Consider the following 18,016-nt stretch of genomic DNA (forward strand, 5'->3'; position numbering starts at 1 on the left):
GCCCCGATTCCAGGGGCAGGAGAGGCTCGGAGAATGGCATTCTCCGTTGGCCTCGGGTGGGATCGTATGCACCTGGGGCAGATATGCCGGTAAAATTCCACCCCTATCAGGAGATTTTCCTGATCTCCTGGGTGGCTCCAGTTAAATGGGTAATAGCCAAGTTGTTCCTTGGCTCAAACTGAATATACAGATCGCAGAGCCAATGTATGATTTCAGAGTAATAGCAACATTTGGAGATTAGAAATAAAATGGGAAGAATGAACAACCACTCAGAATTTATTAAAGCTACAGACCAGACATGAACACTGTGCAAAAATAAAAAGGAGAAAAGGGATGAATCAAATCAGTAGGGCTGACATCTTCAATTCTTCACAATGAGGAGCAGTTACTTTTAACTGAAACAGTGTAACAGAATGATGATATCAAAAATATAACATTCAGAAACCTAACCTGTGCAATAGCATTTTCTGCATTTGAAAGATTGGAGCAATGTTTTGTGTGTGAGGGCTGTACCCCTGTCAGAGCAGCGTCTATAAGCAATCATAAATAGCTGAGGAAGTTCAATCTTGAAGCTGCAGCTTCCATGCCTAGAACTTTTAGAGATTTTTATGACTGACATTCATACAACATCCTAGTAATTATTATTTCTAAGTTCTTCTTCCCCCAGTGGAACATTATCAAGGACAAAAAAAACCCAAGTCTACCATATGTGGGCTAATGTCCTATATAACGTGGGCGGCACAGTGGTTTGATTCCAGCCTCGGGTCGTTGCCTGTGTGGAGTTTGTGCATTCTCCCTCTGTCTGCTTTGGTTTTCTCTGGCTGCTCCAGTTTCCTCCCACAGTCCAAAAATGTGCAGATTAGGTGGATTGCCCATGGTAAATTGACCCTTAGTGTCGGGAGGATTAGTAGGGTAAATATGTGGGGTTACAGGGATAGGGCCTGGGTGGAATTGTTGTCAGTGCAGGTTTGATGGGCTGAATGGCCTCCTTCTGCACTGTAGAGATTCTATGATTCTATGATATGCAGTCAGTAAATGTAATAAGAGGACTACACAGACTTTGAGGACATGCTTATATCTTGTAATGAATTCTAAATGTTAAAGCCATGACCTTTCATTCATGCTTTCTGAACTGTTTTTAAGTTTTGACTAAAAGTACAAGCAAATTCTGTGGTGGTTCTATCATTATTCAATTTTTTACTGGGTGGCTCCAGTTAAATGGGTAAAGGCCAGAGAAAGGCCTTTGATCAATCAGGGATCATAATCCTTAATCAATATGATGAATAGATTACTCACTGTTTGTCATGTTAATTTAATTCAACTCTTACTTCCTCATTGGCTATTAACATGAAGGCACTACCCTAGGAAGTGGCATATTAAATATTATCCATTAAAAATCCACCTTGGGGATTGTGCTGATAATATTTTACGAGTGACAGTCAGCCTCTGATACGTGTTGGTGGATTCTCAAATGAAAATGTCTGGATTTCACTCGAAGGAGCAGCTTTTCTGAACTGGACCCACTTGAAGAACTTTGTCACTTTCGAGGCTGCTTTCACTCCCAGCATTGTTTACTCGTCCGACATAGTTGCAGAGCATGCCAAAGATGGGATTTAGTTTGTTTCGAGCAACCGGAGGCTATGAGACGAACAGGTCCTTCTTCCCGTATTTTTCTGAATTCAGGTCCTCCGACCAAATCCTCGCCGTCACTGTCGAGACAGTGATCCTTGTGTTGATTTTCCTGATCTCCTTGCTGACCAATGGCTGCATGATCGGGCTGGTTGTAAAGGGCAAGAAACTGGTGAATTTTCAGTGTTTTATGCTGAATCTCTTCCTGGCTGACATTGTGTTCGTGGGGGTCATTCCAATCATCATCACCATTCGCTGGACTGAATCGTGGACCCTGGGGGCCGTTGGATGTCACGCTCTTTTCTACGTGATGGCCACCAGTGGCGGCGTGACCATTATCACTTTAGCTGCCATTAGCATCGAGCGCTCTATCTCCATTCTCCAAATGCGATTAAAAGCTGCGCTGCATTGCAAGCCAGTGACAGTGGTTGTGCTGACCATTTGGTTATTCTCCGCCCTGACGTCTCTGCCCCTATGCATCCATTTTCAGGTGATGACCATCCATGTTAAGGAGCAGGTAAGACCAATCTAATGAATCCGTCCAACACCAAGCAACATTTAACCAGTGGATTTAAGCCGCATGTTTTTCCCTTACCTAGTTTTCAGTAAACCTCTAGATAAGCATGAAGGTATCAAGTGGACCAATCCTGACCTGTCCATCCGCTGCTCACTTTGAAACTTTCCTTTTCTGAAGTAAATTTCAAATTTTGATTAAGCCTCTACATTTAAAAACACTGTCTAAATCATTAAATGCCACAATCCCAAACATTTACTTGCGTTGACAGGAAAATACTGACAGTTGGAGCAGAAATAATTTATTAACTTATCATAGAATCCCTATAGAGCAGAAGGAGGCCATTTGGCCCATCGAGTCTGCACTGACAACAATCCCACCCAGGCCCTATCCCCATAACCCCATGTATTCACCCTGCCAATGTCCTGACACTGAGGGGTAATTTAGCATGGCCAATCAACTTAACCCGCACATCTTTGGACTGTGGGAGGAAATCAGAGCACCCGAAGGAAACCCACGCAGACACAGGGAGAATGTGCAGACTCCACACAGACAGTCCAAAGATGTGTGGTTGAGGTTGATTGGCCATGCTAAATTGCCGATTATTGTCAGGGGGATTAGCAGGGTGAATACGTGGGGTTATGGGGATAGGGCCTGGGTGGGGTTGCTGTCGGTGCAGACTCGATGGGCTGAATGGCCTTCTTCCGCACTGTAGAGCTTCTATGATTCTACAGTCACCCAAGGCAAGAATTGAATCCAGGTCCCTGGCGCTGTGAGGCAGCAGTGCTAACCACTGTGCCACCATGCAGCATAGTGTCTGTGTCGGTAGCAGGGATCCAAACCAATGGCTGTTACTAGGACAGCCGCATTACTGTGAACGACTAGGTTAAATTCAAGTTTTTATTTCATTGGATTCCAGAATTGTTACTGGTGTTTTGCGGGATGAATTCTGTCCATTTTTCCATTGACTGTAGTGGAGAGCTACAATAATCCAAATGCTACCAATCTGTATTAAACACAGAAAATTCCAGAAATACATGATGGCCTATCCATATCTTAAAAAGAGAAAAATCACATTGGTATGAAAAATCCAAAATATGAACCTGTTTTCTCTTCACATGCGATGTGAGCTGATGTTCACTTCCAATGTTCTGTTTGAATTTCTAGGCATCAACCTCTGGAAAAGAAAGATGGATATAGAATCATTGAATCCCTACAGAGCAGAAGGAGGCCATTTGGCCCATCGAGTCTGCACCGACCACAATCCTACCCAGGCCCTATCCCCATAACCCCACATATTTACCCTCCTTGTCCCCCTGATACTAAGGGACAATTTAACATGGCCAATCAACGTAACCCACCCATCTTTAGACTGTGGGAGGAAAGCGGAACACCCGGAGGAAACACACGCAGACACAGGGAGAACTTGCAAACTCTACACAGACAGTGACCCGAGGCAAGAATTTAACCCAGGTCTCTGGCGCTGTGAGGCAGCAGTGCTAACCACTGTGCCACTGTATGACTGAGGCACATTGCATACACCTCCAATTTTTATATGGAGAGGGAAGAGGGGAAAATGGAGGGGTCATAGTCTTTTCCACCTCAGTGACTCTGAGGAGGAGGGAGGAGAGAGTCTCAGGGTACAAAGCAAGATCCTTGTTCCACACCTAACACCAGCACAGAAACAGACAGCTCAGGGTGGGGTAGGGGGCGAGGAGGGGGGAGATGCATGCTTTGGCTGTGAAGGATACACAACCTGGCGAAGGCATATCACATTTACATGTGCCACTACTGGAGACTAAGATGGAGAAGGCCTCTGGCAGTCGGAGGAGTGTTGGAGGTCACCAAGATGTTGAGTCTCAGACTGAAGATGAGTCTCTGGTGTTGTCTGTTTGGTGACAGATGCTGAAAGTCTAGTGTGAGTTTCATGAGGCCATGGCAGGGATACCAGAGAGATTGCGCCCACTGGCACGCACTTTGGAAGAGTTCTTGCAGGCCATGAGTCCTGTGATCACCCACTCTACAGAGCGTGTGACTTCCTCCATGGACAGCCTGGTAACTGCCATGGAGGGCTGCACCCTGAATCACTGAAACAAGGGTGGGTGTGCGTTCTGACCTGCACTTCAACACCTTTGTATCTCAGCACAACTGGCAGTGAGGAGGAACGTTACGCTGTGGTACCCATCAAAGATCCAAGAAAGCCCCACATTAGCCACACATGATGCACAAGCGTCTGCATCATTAGTGAGATTTGCACATTTCCTGCTTCTGTCTATATAAATGATTGGTGTTATTCACTTTTTGCCTGGCTGTGATTGTATGAATGGAGAAGGAACCAATTAATCGTCGTATTTGATTATCCGATTATGTGCGTCCTGATGTTTGACATTGTTTGGCTGCTTGGCATTGTCCATACGAGGGACCATTTTTTATATGTAATGGAGGAACATAAAGAAGTCACCACGGGCCAGGATTCTCATATCCTGGAATCCCAAACCAATGCTCTCATGATAAGAGTTACCCGTGTCTCACAGCCATCAAGACCTTCCCTGGGAGAGGCTCAAACATCTGCCTGCTGTGTCTCAGCCCCCTCCTTCTCTGACTCCTCATCAGCAGACCGGATGTCTCCCCCCACTCACCCTCTAAAAGGAGTTTTGTAATGTTTGACTCCTTTGAAGGGCAATCTTCTGAAAGGGTCACAAGACCCAGGCTGACCAATCGGGAACTGCGTTGGAGCTTCACTCCAACTTGCCTGGGCTTGTCCCTGCTGTTAGATCCTAGAGTCGTGTCTGGAAGCATTGAATCTGCATCACCCTGTCGATAGTTAACATTTGTTAATAAACGTCCACCATTGGTTCTTAACTGGTGGAGCCAAGTTAGCACCCGTTCCCTTCTCTGAATGATCAGGCTGTGCAGCGCACAGCAGACTAACACAGACAGATAGTCTGGCTGGTGCATCTTGGAGAGATCCACCTGACCTGTCAAAGCATCTGATCCTCATCTTGAGCAGACCAATAGACCACTTCGAACAGGAGTCATCAGCCACTCCCTTTCACACCAAGTAGCCACCCCTCCAATACATCCAGGCCTGCGAACATCCCTGACAGCTGGGAGTGCCTTATGCTCTCTGATATCAGTTGTGGCTGTTCCCCGGGTAGCTTGCACAAAGCTGCATGATTCATTGCTGGTAGAAACATAGCTAAACTACAGCACAAACAGGCCCTTCGACCCACAAGTTGTGCCGAACACATCCCTACCTTCTAGACCTACCTATAACCCTCCATCCTATTAAGCTCCATGTACTCATCCAGGAGTCTCTTAAAAGACCCTATTGAGTTCGCCTCCACCACCACTGACGGCAGCCGATTCCACTCGCCCACCACCCTCTGTGTGAAAAACTTACCCCTAACATCTCCCCTGTACCTACCCCCCAGCACCTTGAACCTGTGTCCTCTCGTAGCAGACATTTCCACCCTGGGAAAAAGCCTCCGAGAGACCACCCGATCTATGCCTCTCAACATCTTATACACCTCTATTAGGTGTTCGGGCACTATCTATACGTGGATGGAATGGTACCCCTTGCAGTTTATACATGCCCTGGCTGCCCTGCTAGTACATGCTTAATATGTCACATTTAAAAGTGTTAAACTTCAAAATGTTTACAGGATAAAAATTGGATCCAATAGTCATTGTCGATTGTGTTAGCTATAGTAACTGGCTCAAGTCTCAAGTAGGGATGACACAGTGACACAGTGGTTGGAACTGCTGTCTCACAGCACCAGGGACCCGGATTCGATTCCTGGTTTGGGTCTCTGTCTGTGCGGAATTTGCTCCCTGTGTGGGTTTCCTCCGGGTGCTCCGGTTTCCTCCCACAGTCTGAACGATGTGCTGGTTAGGTGGATTGACCCGAACAGGTGCCGGAGTGTGGCGACTAGGGGAATTTCACAGTAACTTCATTGTAATGTTAATGTAAACCTTGTGACTAATAAATAAATAAAACTTTAAAAGTCTTTCATTGTCTGAATGTGAAGGGATAAAAAAAATCAGTTCCATTCATTGAACAAGTAAGAAAATCTAAACGCCAGCAACACAAAGCAAACCAGCAAATCATTACTATGGGTCGGTAGCACAAAACCTACCAACTAAATTGGTCAATTTTCTTGATGATCTTTAAGTGTTCATCTTGTTGCTATTGGTCAAGGTGCCTCATTGAAAAGCACTGATATTTTGTAGTGGTGACTGTGGTGAACCATCGTTGGTTACCACTGTGGGGTTATTCCAATGTTACTGTTGGGTTAGGGTGTTGCCACTGTGGGGTTGTTATAATGTTGTTGTTGGGTTAGGGTGTTTACACTGTGGGATTAATATACCTGTGGTGGATGCTGTTATGGCACATCCCGGTCGGGCCCCGCCTCCTGGGGAGAGGTATAAGACCCTCTGCTCAGGCGGGACCCCTCCAGTCTGGATTGGTGTACTCGTGTTAGATAGTTCCATTGTTTGTCAATAAAAGCCTTCAATCGCTGAAGCCTTGTACCTCGTGCTTGATTGTCGCGCATCAGTGACACATTCATTGTTGTTTGGGGCTGTGCTGAGCCCGCACACAGTTAGTGAACCAGGTGCTGGTTGTTGGTAAAACCTTCTTGGTGCAATGCTCCAGCAGGGAGTTTCAGTACAAACTGCAGATCCTCCCAATGAAGAGGGAGAAACAATGGGGGCAATTCTCCGGCCTCGCTCGCAGGCACAGACCCTGCTATGGCCGGAGACTCTGGCAAGGCGGACATGATGGGATTTGTGATGGGGAGATCTCATTTTGAGGTGGGGGGGATGGGGAGGGGTTGCTGGTATCGGCAACTTGTGGTGTGGGGTGGGGGTGGCCTGGGGGTCTTTGCCAGTGAGAAGGGGGATTGCATGTTGTAGTGTTATTCGAAGACTGAGGCATAATTGCTGAGGAGTAGATCTTGCCGGCGTCTTTGGGTCCCGCACATCTCGCTCATGGCGCAAATCACCCCAGCCTCCAAAATAATGTCTCTGTGTGGGTGGATTGCAATCGGGATCAGGCCAGCCCACCTGGTGAGAATCACACCATGTATCCCACTGGAAACCACACTGATAAATCTTTTGGGAGAATTTGTGCCCGCTATCTTTTAATCACCATGTAAATAAATGAGAAAAATGTGAATGGCCAGTAAGGAGGAAATAATGTGGACTTAAATAAAGATATTTAATTTTTAAGCAAATATTTCAAATCCCCTCTAAGGGATGAGGCAGATAGATATATTTATTACAATGTAAATAAAATAAGATTGGTGAGGGAAGAACTGAAATGCAGCTTGCTTATTAAATACATTTTATAAAGTATCAGATACATAGGTGTCATATTAGTGAGGTCTGTATTTTGTGGTATTGAATCATAGAATCCCTATGATTCGATACACAAAGGTATTGCCCCCGGAGGAAACCCACACAGACACGGGGAGAATGTGCAAACTCCACACAGACAGTGATCCGAGGCTGGAATTGAACCCGGGTCCTTGGCGCTGTGAGGCAGCAGTGCTAGCCACTGTGCCACCATGCCGGCCCAATTGGTCATATTTATTCATGGGTGATTGCTACAGTCAATTGACTGCATTGCAGTGAGAGCAGACCATTGGCAAGTTCATTTTGTAATGAGTATCAGAAACTGTGGGTCTTGGGATTATCCATCAGTAACACTCTGAGTGATCAACTAGTATTGAATATATCTTTATTTCCCTGCACTAAGTTACATTATTATCTTACACAAGCTGAGGTGCATAGAGATGCACATCAGTAGTAGTCTTGATATTAATATTTTTCATCTTAAGGTTCATCAGTTAGTGGAATAAATTTACTTTGTAAGTAACGTGTTGTTTTTGATGTTTTTACAGGAATATCAGATCTGCACACTGGTGTGGCCAGATATTGTACAAGAGATCATCTGGGATGTGTCCTACGGTCTGTTCAACTTTACCATTCCAGGATTAATCATTGTCATCAGTTACACAAAGATATTAAAGGTGTCTGCTATTTATTCAAGTGATCTGGTCAATTTCTTTATGAGCATAGAAGTCACGAAGCAGAAATATATAATATTTTAGAATTCAGTTGTGTACTCTTTTTAAAAAATTCATTCTTGGGACATAGGCGTCACTATCCAGCCTTAGTCACCTTGAACTGAGTGTCTCACTCAGCCATTTCAGAGGGCGGTTGAGAGTCAACCACATTGCTGTGGCTCTGGAGTCACATGTAGGCCAGACCAGGTAAGGATGGCAGATTTCCTTCCCTAAAGGACATTAGTGAACCAGATAGATTTTTCCAACAATGGTTTGAGTGACACAGTGATTAGCACTGCTGTCTCACAGCACCAGGGACCCGGGTTTGATTCCCGGCTTGGGGTCACTGTCTGTGTGGAGTTTGCATGTTCTCCCTGTGTAGGCGTGGGTTTCCTCCAGGTGTTCCGGTTTCCTCCCACAGTCCAAAAGTCGTGCTGGTTAGGGGCATTGGCCATGCTAAATTCTCCCTCAGTGTGCCACAACAGGCGCCAGAGTGTGGAGGCTAGGGGATTTCACAGTAACTTAATTGCAGTGTTAATGTAAGCTTACTTGTGGGACTCATAAATAAACTTTAAATTTCATGGTCATCGGTAGACTCTTATTTCAGATATTTTTTATTGAATTCAAATTCCACCATCTGCTGTGGCGGGATTCAAACCCAGGTTCCCAGAACATTAGATGAATTTCTGGATTAATAGTCAGGCAATAATACCACTAGACCATCGCCTCCCCACTCAAAACATTACAAGAGGTTTGAAAGTCATTCCTAGATTGTCAGAGCGGACCGGAAGAAACGATCATCTTGCTGCTCTTCCTCTGCTGGTTTGTACAAGTTTCCAGCTCAGACAGTGCATTTACTGTGTTCAAAAATCATTGTTTGCCTTTGTTGATAATGTGCCCTGTGTATATGCGGGAGAGGGGCAGGACCAGGTTTGGTGTTGAGACTCTCGTCGTTAGAGTGAGCAATCAGCAGAGGTGAGAGGAAGAGAAAATTGGTTGAACCAATACACAGTGCAGCCCCGGTCGTGTATTTATACAGCATCAGATCCATTAGAACAGCTTAAGCCAGCATTGATGCGGCACGGTTGCACGGTCGTTAGCATTGCTGCCAGGGGCCTGGGTTCAATTCCTGGCTTGGGTCACTATCTGTGTGGAGTCTGCACGTTCTCCCCGTGTCTGTGTGGGTTTCTTCTGGGTGCTCCAGTTTCCTCCCACAGTCCGAACGACGTGCTGATTTGGTGCATTGGCCACGCTAAATTCTCCCTCCGAGTATACCTGAACAGACGCCGGAGTGTGGACTAAGGGATTTTTACAGTAACTTCATTGCAGTGTTAATGTAAGCCTACTTGTGACACTAATAAATAAACTTTATAACCCAAAGTGATTTTCAGTCAATTTACTCCAGGTAACAAATTCTTACTGAAGCGCAAGTGTGGCCTGGTAAAAGTCCAATCCCATTCTCTTCCTGCACCCTCTTGGAAGTGGGATCAGGTATTCTACACTTTGGTTTCCCCTGATCCTGAGAATACTCACTGTGCTTCAGAGGAAACAGGATGTAACTTGTCGAATCAGGTGGCACTGTTCAGTGCTGCCATACTTGCTAGACCGGCTGATGTGATATTAGTGTAACAACAGTATTGGGGACAGTAACACCAGTTAAATGTGAAGACATTGATGGTGTTTGTAACAGTACATTAGGTGTAAGCTTTCACTTCCACACTTTGACAGTGTAATGATTAATCTCTTTCGCACACAGATCACCAAAGCCGCCAGGAAAAGATTGCAAGCCAGCTGGCCAGGCTCACCTCACCCGCAACAAATTCGAGTTTCCAAACAGGATTATTGGCTCTTCCGGACCCTCCTGGTACTCATGACATCTTTCTTCATCATGTGGACACCTATTTCTCTAATCATCTTCTTGATTGTAGCACAGAACTTTCGAAAGGACTTGTTCCTCACCTCCAACTTGTTTTTCTGGATCTGTACATTTACACTCACCAACTCAGCTTTGAATCCTATTCTATACGGTGCCAGTCAGTTTAGGGGGGAATGGCGACGTGTGCTTTGTTTCTTCCATTTGAAAAGCAGAGGCACGGCAGCTACCCAACATTTACGTACAAAGGTCAAAGTTCAAAAGTCACAGTCCGCACCTTGTGTTATTTGTGGCTAAATTTTCAATGAGAAAGCTATATGAAAGAATCTTTATAGATCAAATTGCCTGATTGGATCAAGAGGCTCTGATTATGTATTCAGGTGGGAGTTTGCGCCTTCTCCCCGTGTCTGTGTGGTTTCCCTCTGGGTGCTCCGATTTCCTCCCACACTCCAAAGATGTCGGGTTAGGTCGATTGGCCATGACAAATTGCCTCTTCGTGTCAGGGGGATTAAACAGGGTAAATATGTTGGGTTTCAGGGATAGGACCTGAGTGGGATTGTTGTCAGTGCAGGTTCGATGGGCCAAATGGCCTCCTTCTGCACTGTAGTGATTCTATGAACCATGTGGATTATGACAGACATGTGGGCCGGAGTTTTACCACCCCGCCCGCCAAGGGAATCGGAGCGGGCAAGGGGAAGAAATATAGAAAGTCCGTTAACCTTGGGCGGGATTTTACGGTTGCTGGACGAGCAAGGCAGTAAAATCCCGCCTGTGGACCTCAAAGGCACAAATTGTTGTTTTATGTTTTTCTTGAACTCTTGGTAAATCTGTATAACACCTAAAGAAGGACGTTGTTCTTTGTGATGCCTTTGCTGCAGGATTGATAACCATTAATTAAATGGCAGATCTGATAATTCCCTAAGGAACTTCCTAAAGAATTCCCTGAAGAAGCTAGGATTGCTGGATGAAAAAGGATGGTGGTTCGCTTTCTGCCATCCTGACAGTCGCGTTACGTGACAACGTCAAAGGAAATGATAGAGCTCTTTTGCACTCTTTTCTCCCTTCAATCGTTGGCCGGAACCCACAAAATCGATCAGTAAAACTGCAGCAACATATATACACAAATGTTTGTCATAACTTTATTGGAAGAGAAATACATGACTGGAAATGCACTTGTATTTAAAATGCCGAGTTTTAGAAAAATATATTCACAAGGTGTTGAAAGCTGGTCCCGGTGCAGCGCTGTAGACTGACATTCGCAGCCACAGCCTTTGCCAAAGTCACAATAATCCAGCGGATCTAATGGCACGCACCTGCAAATGAAGCATAAAGGTAGAGTCAGTCACTATAACCGCAAAGCCAGCTACCATAAACATGGACTGCCCCAGTTAACATTCTTTCAAAAACATTAAACAGATAGGCATCGAAAGTAAAGAAAGTGCAGGGGTGAAACCGTGATCAGGCAGGGGATGAGGCTAGCCCATTGCACTGGGAGTGTGCTGTCGCCTGCCATGGTGGTTTGCCCAGGCTAGGGTAGAGTAAAGGATTGGGGCAGCCAATGAAATTAAACCGAGGCTTTACCTGACGCAATTTTTTAAAGCCACCTTGGCCTTTCGGCTAAGATCAAATATCAGGGGTGGAAATCTCCCAAACAGAATTCTAAATGTCGAATTTGTGTAAAAACTGGAGTAAATCACGCTGGTTTTTTCAGCAGGAATTTATAAAAGGATCTCCCACACTCTGTGTACTGCTGAGTGCCCTAGCGTGAATCACACTAAAAAGTTGTGGACGGGGCCTATCCTCGATGGAGAGTCCGGCAGCATAGCGCTGAGTGGGTCACTGCCCATGCACCGATCGGTCAGCGCCGAGATCAGCACATGCGCAGTGACCCCTGTCTGCCGGCCTCCTGATGGCTGGACAGCTTGATCACTTGACCCCCGTATCGCTGGCCGTACGACCTCTCCCCCCCCGCCCCCCCCCCGCCCACAGCCTGATTGCTGGCCCCCCAAAGATGCCCAGACTCAGCCCCGACCACCTCCCTTTCAGTCCGCCTCAATCTCCCACCATCCCCTGTGGTGCTGACCCCCACCCCCTGGCCGCAGCCCCGACCCCCCCAGCAGGCTGCCCCTCCCCCACCCTGATGGCCAGCCCCGATCTTTGGCCTCTCACCCTCCCCCACCCCCACTGCAGAGTGGCAGCAGGACCCCCCCCCCCATCCCCACAATTGCATCTCCAGAAGCCCCACTCCCGTTAGGCCCCACCCCTTTGGCACTGCCCTATGCCTGGCAGGCGGTGCCAAGATGCCCCCTGGGTATTGGCACTTTGCTCCTTGAGCAGTTCCAGGGAGCAGGGGCTGGCATTGCCAAGGTGCCAATGTCCTGGGGGGGGCATAACTCCATCTGCCGCCCGACCCTCTGGGGGCCTCGATTGTCCCCCCCCCCCCCCTCACTCCAGCAGGGTTGGGCCATCAGCCCCCGAAAGTGGGGAGCTATTGTAAACCCTGCTGGAGTGAAACACTCTTGGTGGGGGTGCGGAGGCGGAGGAGGGAGGGTGGGGAGAGGCTAGTGGGCCCGGAGATTTCAGTCCTGGGCCCCCTAATTATATTTAAGGGACAGGGAGATGTGCATTTAGACAATTTATTCAGCTCCACACCAGAAATCGGCGCGGAGCTGACGGCACTGGAAATCCGGCGCTGGCCTCCAGCACTCCACGAACTGACCCCCACTAGAGTCTCCCAGCCCGCTGCGCTAAACAAGCAGCGCAGCAGGATGGGAGAATCACCACCCCCCCCCCCCCCCCAGATCAAGCCCAGAATGGGGTACAATGCCTCATTTTGCCAGCTTGAACCTTGTTGTCCCTCTTGTGGAGACCATGAATTGGATTCATTTTGAATTTGGTTTCTGGATGGAATAAAAATTTGGGAAATAAAAAGCGTGTAAAATGAAAACAGGGAAATCAAAAGAAGTATCGACAGTGCGCCGCGCGACCGTTTCCATTCACACTCTGGCAGATACGGAACCAAATACAACGGTTGGAGCAGAGAGATTTCTCCCACAAGACAAATCAAATCGGAAAATGCCAAAAGTACCCGGCAGCACCTGTAGAGTCAGAAGCAGTATTAACGATTTGACCTGAAACCTTTAACTTTGTTTCTCTCCATAGATGCTGCCGGATCCACTTTTGTTTCAGATTTCCAGCATCTGCAGTATTTTATTTTCTCTGTCATCCAGGCTGAGGGACAGCGCCACCACTGGGTGTAATTACAGCATTACAAGTTTCTATTGGCCATTCCCACTAACAATATGGACATAGGAATTCAGAATAGGAAAAACTGATAACAGAAGGTAAAGATGTATAATAAATATATATATATTCATATATATATTTATATATATATATATATGTTATATATTATTTATATATATTGGAAAGGTGTGCATTCAGGTGATATTATACAGTAATTCCTCACTTAATGTCCTAGTTGTGTTGCTGAGACTTTAAGGAAAAACAGTGGCCGGAACTTTCTGGCGATTCATGTCGGCAGGATCTTCCGGTTTTGTGGTGGTGAGGGGTGCATTCAACGGAAACCCCGTTGACAATGGTGGGACCAGACGATCCCCGCCACCAGCCAGTGGCCGGTAAATCCCGCCCAGTGTTAAATGAATGGGATGGCGCCCATTCAATCGCCAGATTGATTCTGGGGATGAAAGGGTTAATGCATGTGGCGCGGTTAAACTGTTTGGGCTTATATTCACTGGAGTTTACAAGGCTGAGAGGGGATCTGATCGAGGTCCATATTGATAAAGTAAACGCAGACAAAATGTTTCCTCTTGAGGGGCAATCTAGAACAAGAGGTCACAGGTACAGGTTGAGAGGCGGTAAATTTAAAACTGAGATGAGGAGGAACTACTTCTCGCAGAGGGTGGTGAATTTGTGGAACTCGCTGTCCCATAGCGCAGATAAGTCTGAATCGTTGAATGGTTTCAAGAAGGATAGATAGATATATTTCTGATTTTACAAATGGGTTAAGGGGATATGGGGAACAGGTGGAGAGGTGGATTTGAGACCAGGGAGAACACCTTATTTGCGGGGACTGCCTGTACATATTGGAGGAACCCCAAAGTCATACTCCTTCCTTTAACCCTCCCTCCTAGTCTCTGAAACCAGGCCCCAATTCCCCCCCTCGCTGGTGCCTCCCAGTCATATCTGCCGATTCCCTGGACTTACCTTCAGTCTGGCTTTCTATTCTTCGGGGACTGGCTATAGTCATGGCAGTGGCCATGGCTCAAACCTGACACTGCTGGGACAACAGAGCTACTAAAACCATGGTTTAATATTCCCTCTGCAAAAAATCCGGCAAATCCAGCTAATTGTAATAGCTTGAAAACTTGAGGTCATTCAGAGTGCAATTGTCACAACTTGTAAATCTCATTTGTTATTGTGGCAGAGCCATGCTCTGCATTTTATGAGACCTCCACTTTCAAACACACCAATGGAGCAGCATAAGATCCAGCCGGACATCTCTGATACAATAGGCAGTCTATATCTCCTTAATACTGCGATTTTGGCTGGTGTATCATTTGCCCGTGAGCCATGATGAGCAATGAGGAGAATTGATCAGATCAGCCTCACTCTTTATTGAAGTTTGCAATCACAGCAATTTTAAATTGCAATATTTAAATAATGAGTTGCCATCAGTGAGTAACGGATACGATGATGTTTATTTATTCAGTCTATAAATGTGGAAAAGGAACTTTCTCCAAAACAGACTCAAGGCCTGACAGGGATACACACACACAGGCAGTGAGTCCAACTGATACAGCCAATCTGATTGGCCAAAATTTCTCTGAGGTGGGGCATTGTCCCTAGATTGGGAGGCGAAGTCTTGTCCTGAACCAATTAACACCCGGCTGCATGTAAAATGGCTGCAGAGCATGGGTGGATTCCCTACATTGGGGAGGAGGGGAACACGGCATCCTTTAAAGTGTAGCCAGTTATAATGAAATAACATTGACTGAAACAATGTTAAGTGAGGAATCCTTGTGGATAATAGCCATGTGTCTATTCTACTTGTAAATGGCACACATCACACTCCAGATCTCACAGTTTACTAAAGAAGCAAAACAATTATTGAAAATAAAGCAAAAGAAAACAGTTAATAACTTGGAATCTGAAATTTACAAGTTGAGACAATTGCACTCTGAGTGACCTCAAGTTTTCAAGCTGTTACAATTCACTGGATTTCCCCATGTGGATCTTTTTTTTCCAGAAATAGTTAAACCATGACCTTAGTGGCAAAAGCAAAGCTTGCAGCTAAACCTCATGAGGGTAGACAATGTCACAGAGACATGAATGTTTAGCATTTGTCACAGTTCCGTATATCTCATACCATAATCAAAGTATTCACATATAAAACTGAATCACCTTTGTAATTGCTCCTTTCAAGTATTGTTTTCATAAAATATCAACAAATCACAACTAAACGGATTCAGAACATAGGAAATCCGCAACTAACACATGGGAGTGCAAACCAACAATTAAAAATTGGCACTTAGGAAATAGTTTCCAATAAAACCTGTAAAATTAGTCAGGTAATTTTGAAAATCGATTTGGTTATCATTTGGTTTGTTTGCCTGAGCAACATTGTACCAAACAAAATTTCCATGACAACACATGTATAAACATACACAATTCAGAACAAAAATATCATTAACCACGACACTCATTTATGTTTCATGCCATTGGAGGATTCTGCACGATATGTCTCCTGGCGCCGTCGCAAGGTCTATCGTCTCTCAGCTATTCAAATTCTTCAAGTTGGTTTCCAATCATTTGGAAGAACCTTTCTGCAGCATGTGAACAGATTGAAATTGACAAAAGGTTGGGTGGGAGGGTGAGCTGTGAGGAGGATGCAGAGATGCTTCAGTGTGATATGGGCAGGCTGAGTGAGTGGGCAGATGCAATATAATGTGGATAAATGTGAGGTTATCCAATTCTGTAACAAAAATAGGAAGACAGATTATTATTTGAATGGGTGTAAATTGAGAGAGGTGGATCCTTAGCGAGACCTTGGTGTCCTTGTGCAACAGTCGCTGAAAGTAAGTGTGCAGGTACAGCAGGCAGTAAAGAAGGCAAATGGTATGTTGGCCTTCGTAGCGAGAGGATTTGAATATAGGGATAGGGATGCTTTACTGCAATTGTATAGGGTGTTGGTGAGGCCACATCTGGAGTATTGTGTACAGTTTTGGTGTCCTTATCTGAGGAAGGATGTCCTTGCTATGAAGGAGTGCAGCGAAGGTTTACCAGGCTAATTCCTGGGATGGCAGGACTGTCATTTGAGGAGAGACTAAATTGGTTAGGATTACATTCATTGGAGTTTAGAAGAGTGAGAGGGATCTCATAGAAACTTATAAAATTCTAATAGGGTTAGACATGGTCGATTCAGAAAGAATATTCCCAATGGTGGGGGAGTCCAGAACTAGGGGTCATAGTTTGAGGATAAGGGGTAAACCTTTCAGCACTGAGGTGAAGAGAAATTTCTTCACCCAGAGAGTGGTGAATGTGTGGAATTCACTACCACAGAAAGTAGGTGAGGCCGAAATGTCTGATTTCAAGAAGAAGTTAGATATAGCTCTTGGGGCTAAAGGGATCAAGGAATATGGGGGAAGGTGGGATCAGGGTATTGCATTTGATGATCAGCCATGATCAAAATGAATGATGGAGCAGACTCGAAGGGCTGAATGGCCTTCTCCTGCTTCTAGTTTCTATGTTTCCATGATTCAGTCTCAGATGTACTGAGAGAATGACACTGATTTATGCTGGAAAATATTTCACACAAGATTCCGTGCAGACAGTGACAGGGCTGCCATACTGACACCTCCTAACTCCCATTAACTGCTGAGTGATATCAGTCCCTGGTTTAGAGTTTTGAGGGAGCCTGAAGCCCTTGAATAAAAATGCCAATGGAAACATCAAAGACTACTTTGAGAACAATGTAATTTGTTCTGTCTCTGTTTGTTTGAGCTCTGGATTTTTGAGATGATGCAAAATAGCAAATAGAAATTTGTTTTTGAAAATGGCTGAGTTGATGGCTGAGTTCAGCTTTGGTTTCCTGAGGGAGATCTCTCGCTTGGCTGCACTGGACAACTTTAGTGCTTCATTGTACAGGGGATAGGATGGGCTCTTGCAAGTGGGAGGAGGAGGGGGAAGGGGCGGGTGGGAAGAATCCTGTCTGTTCCTGAATCTGGAAGTGTTGGGGGAAGGGGGTTCAAGGATCTGGGAATCTTGATAGAATAGAATTCAGCGTCTGGAAACAAGGTGAAATGCCTGGAATCCAGCAGCAGTGAGAAGCACCTGGGTGGGGAGTCACTCACGATCTGGAAGCTTTGTGGAGTGAAATCCAGACTCTTGAGAGTGCTGGGGAGTGAAAAGCCTAATGGTTTGGTTATACTGAAAGAAGATAGGCTTTATTAGGGCAGGAGGCATATTGTGCAGAATCCGCCAGAGGCAGGAAACATATCGGAACGGTGTGCTTAATGATTTATGATCTGAATTTCATATTTTTATGCATTTGTTGTATTGAAAATGTTATTTGGTGCAGTATTCTCAGACAAACAAAATGGCAACCAAAACTATTTTCAGTAAAAGGCTTTGAATTGCCTGCTGGGCTATAATTCCCTAAGTACCAAATTTTAATTGTTGGTTTGCACTCCCGTTTATTAGTTGTGGATGACTATGTTCTGAACCTATTTAACTGTGATTTCAGAGTTTGAGAAAACGGGATTGTGGGCCATAGTTAGAGATTGGTGGGTTAGTGGGTTGCAGGGAGGTGGAGTATGGTTGTAGACCCAACTTCAGGGTGGTCATCGAGGAGACCAGTCTTGAGGTGAGCAGGGGAGGCTGGATAGAAGACGCGTACTGGTAGATGCT

At 45.6% G+C, this 18,016-nt stretch overlaps 2 protein-coding genes across 2 annotated transcripts in view; one reads left to right on the forward strand and one right to left on the reverse strand.

The window, feature by feature from the left end:
- The first annotated feature begins 1,606 nt into the window (after positions 1-1,606).
- On the forward strand, positions 1,607-10,384 carry LOC144500239 (free fatty acid receptor 4-like). Its single transcript, XM_078222917.1, has 3 exons — positions 1,607-2,146; positions 8,050-8,178; positions 9,971-10,384. Exons 1-3 carry the CDS (start codon positions 1,607-1,609, stop codon positions 10,382-10,384), a joined length of 1,083 nt encoding a protein of 360 aa, XP_078079043.1.
- Positions 10,385-11,212: 828 nt separating this feature from the next.
- Positions 11,213-18,016, reverse strand: part of rbp4 (retinol binding protein 4, plasma) — a 29,056-nt gene continuing 22,252 nt past the window's right edge. The window contains exon 6 of the mRNA XM_078224403.1: positions 11,213-11,400. Coding sequence (XP_078080529.1) covers positions 11,387-11,400 — 14 coding nt within the window. The 3' untranslated portion in view covers positions 11,213-11,386. The remainder of the gene's footprint in view (positions 11,401-18,016) is intronic.

Source organism: Mustelus asterias, chromosome 11 (genome assembly GCF_964213995.1).
Source record: "Mustelus asterias chromosome 11, sMusAst1.hap1.1, whole genome shotgun sequence".
NCBI classification, from domain to species: Eukaryota; Metazoa; Chordata; class Chondrichthyes; order Carcharhiniformes; family Triakidae; genus Mustelus; species Mustelus asterias.

Excerpts from the sequence above, each read along its gene's own strand:
- LOC144500239 (XM_078222917.1), top strand. The coding sequence starts at position 1,607 with ATGGGATTTAGTTTGTTTCGAGCAACCGGAGGCTATGAGACGAACAGG. Across the intron at positions 2,147-8,049 it reads CCATCCATGTTAAGGAGCAG|GAATATCAGATCTGCACACT; the intron begins GTAAGACCAATC and ends ATGTTTTTACAG. Across the intron at positions 8,179-9,970 it reads GTTACACAAAGATATTAAAG|ATCACCAAAGCCGCCAGGAA; the intron begins GTGTCTGCTATT and ends TTTCGCACACAG.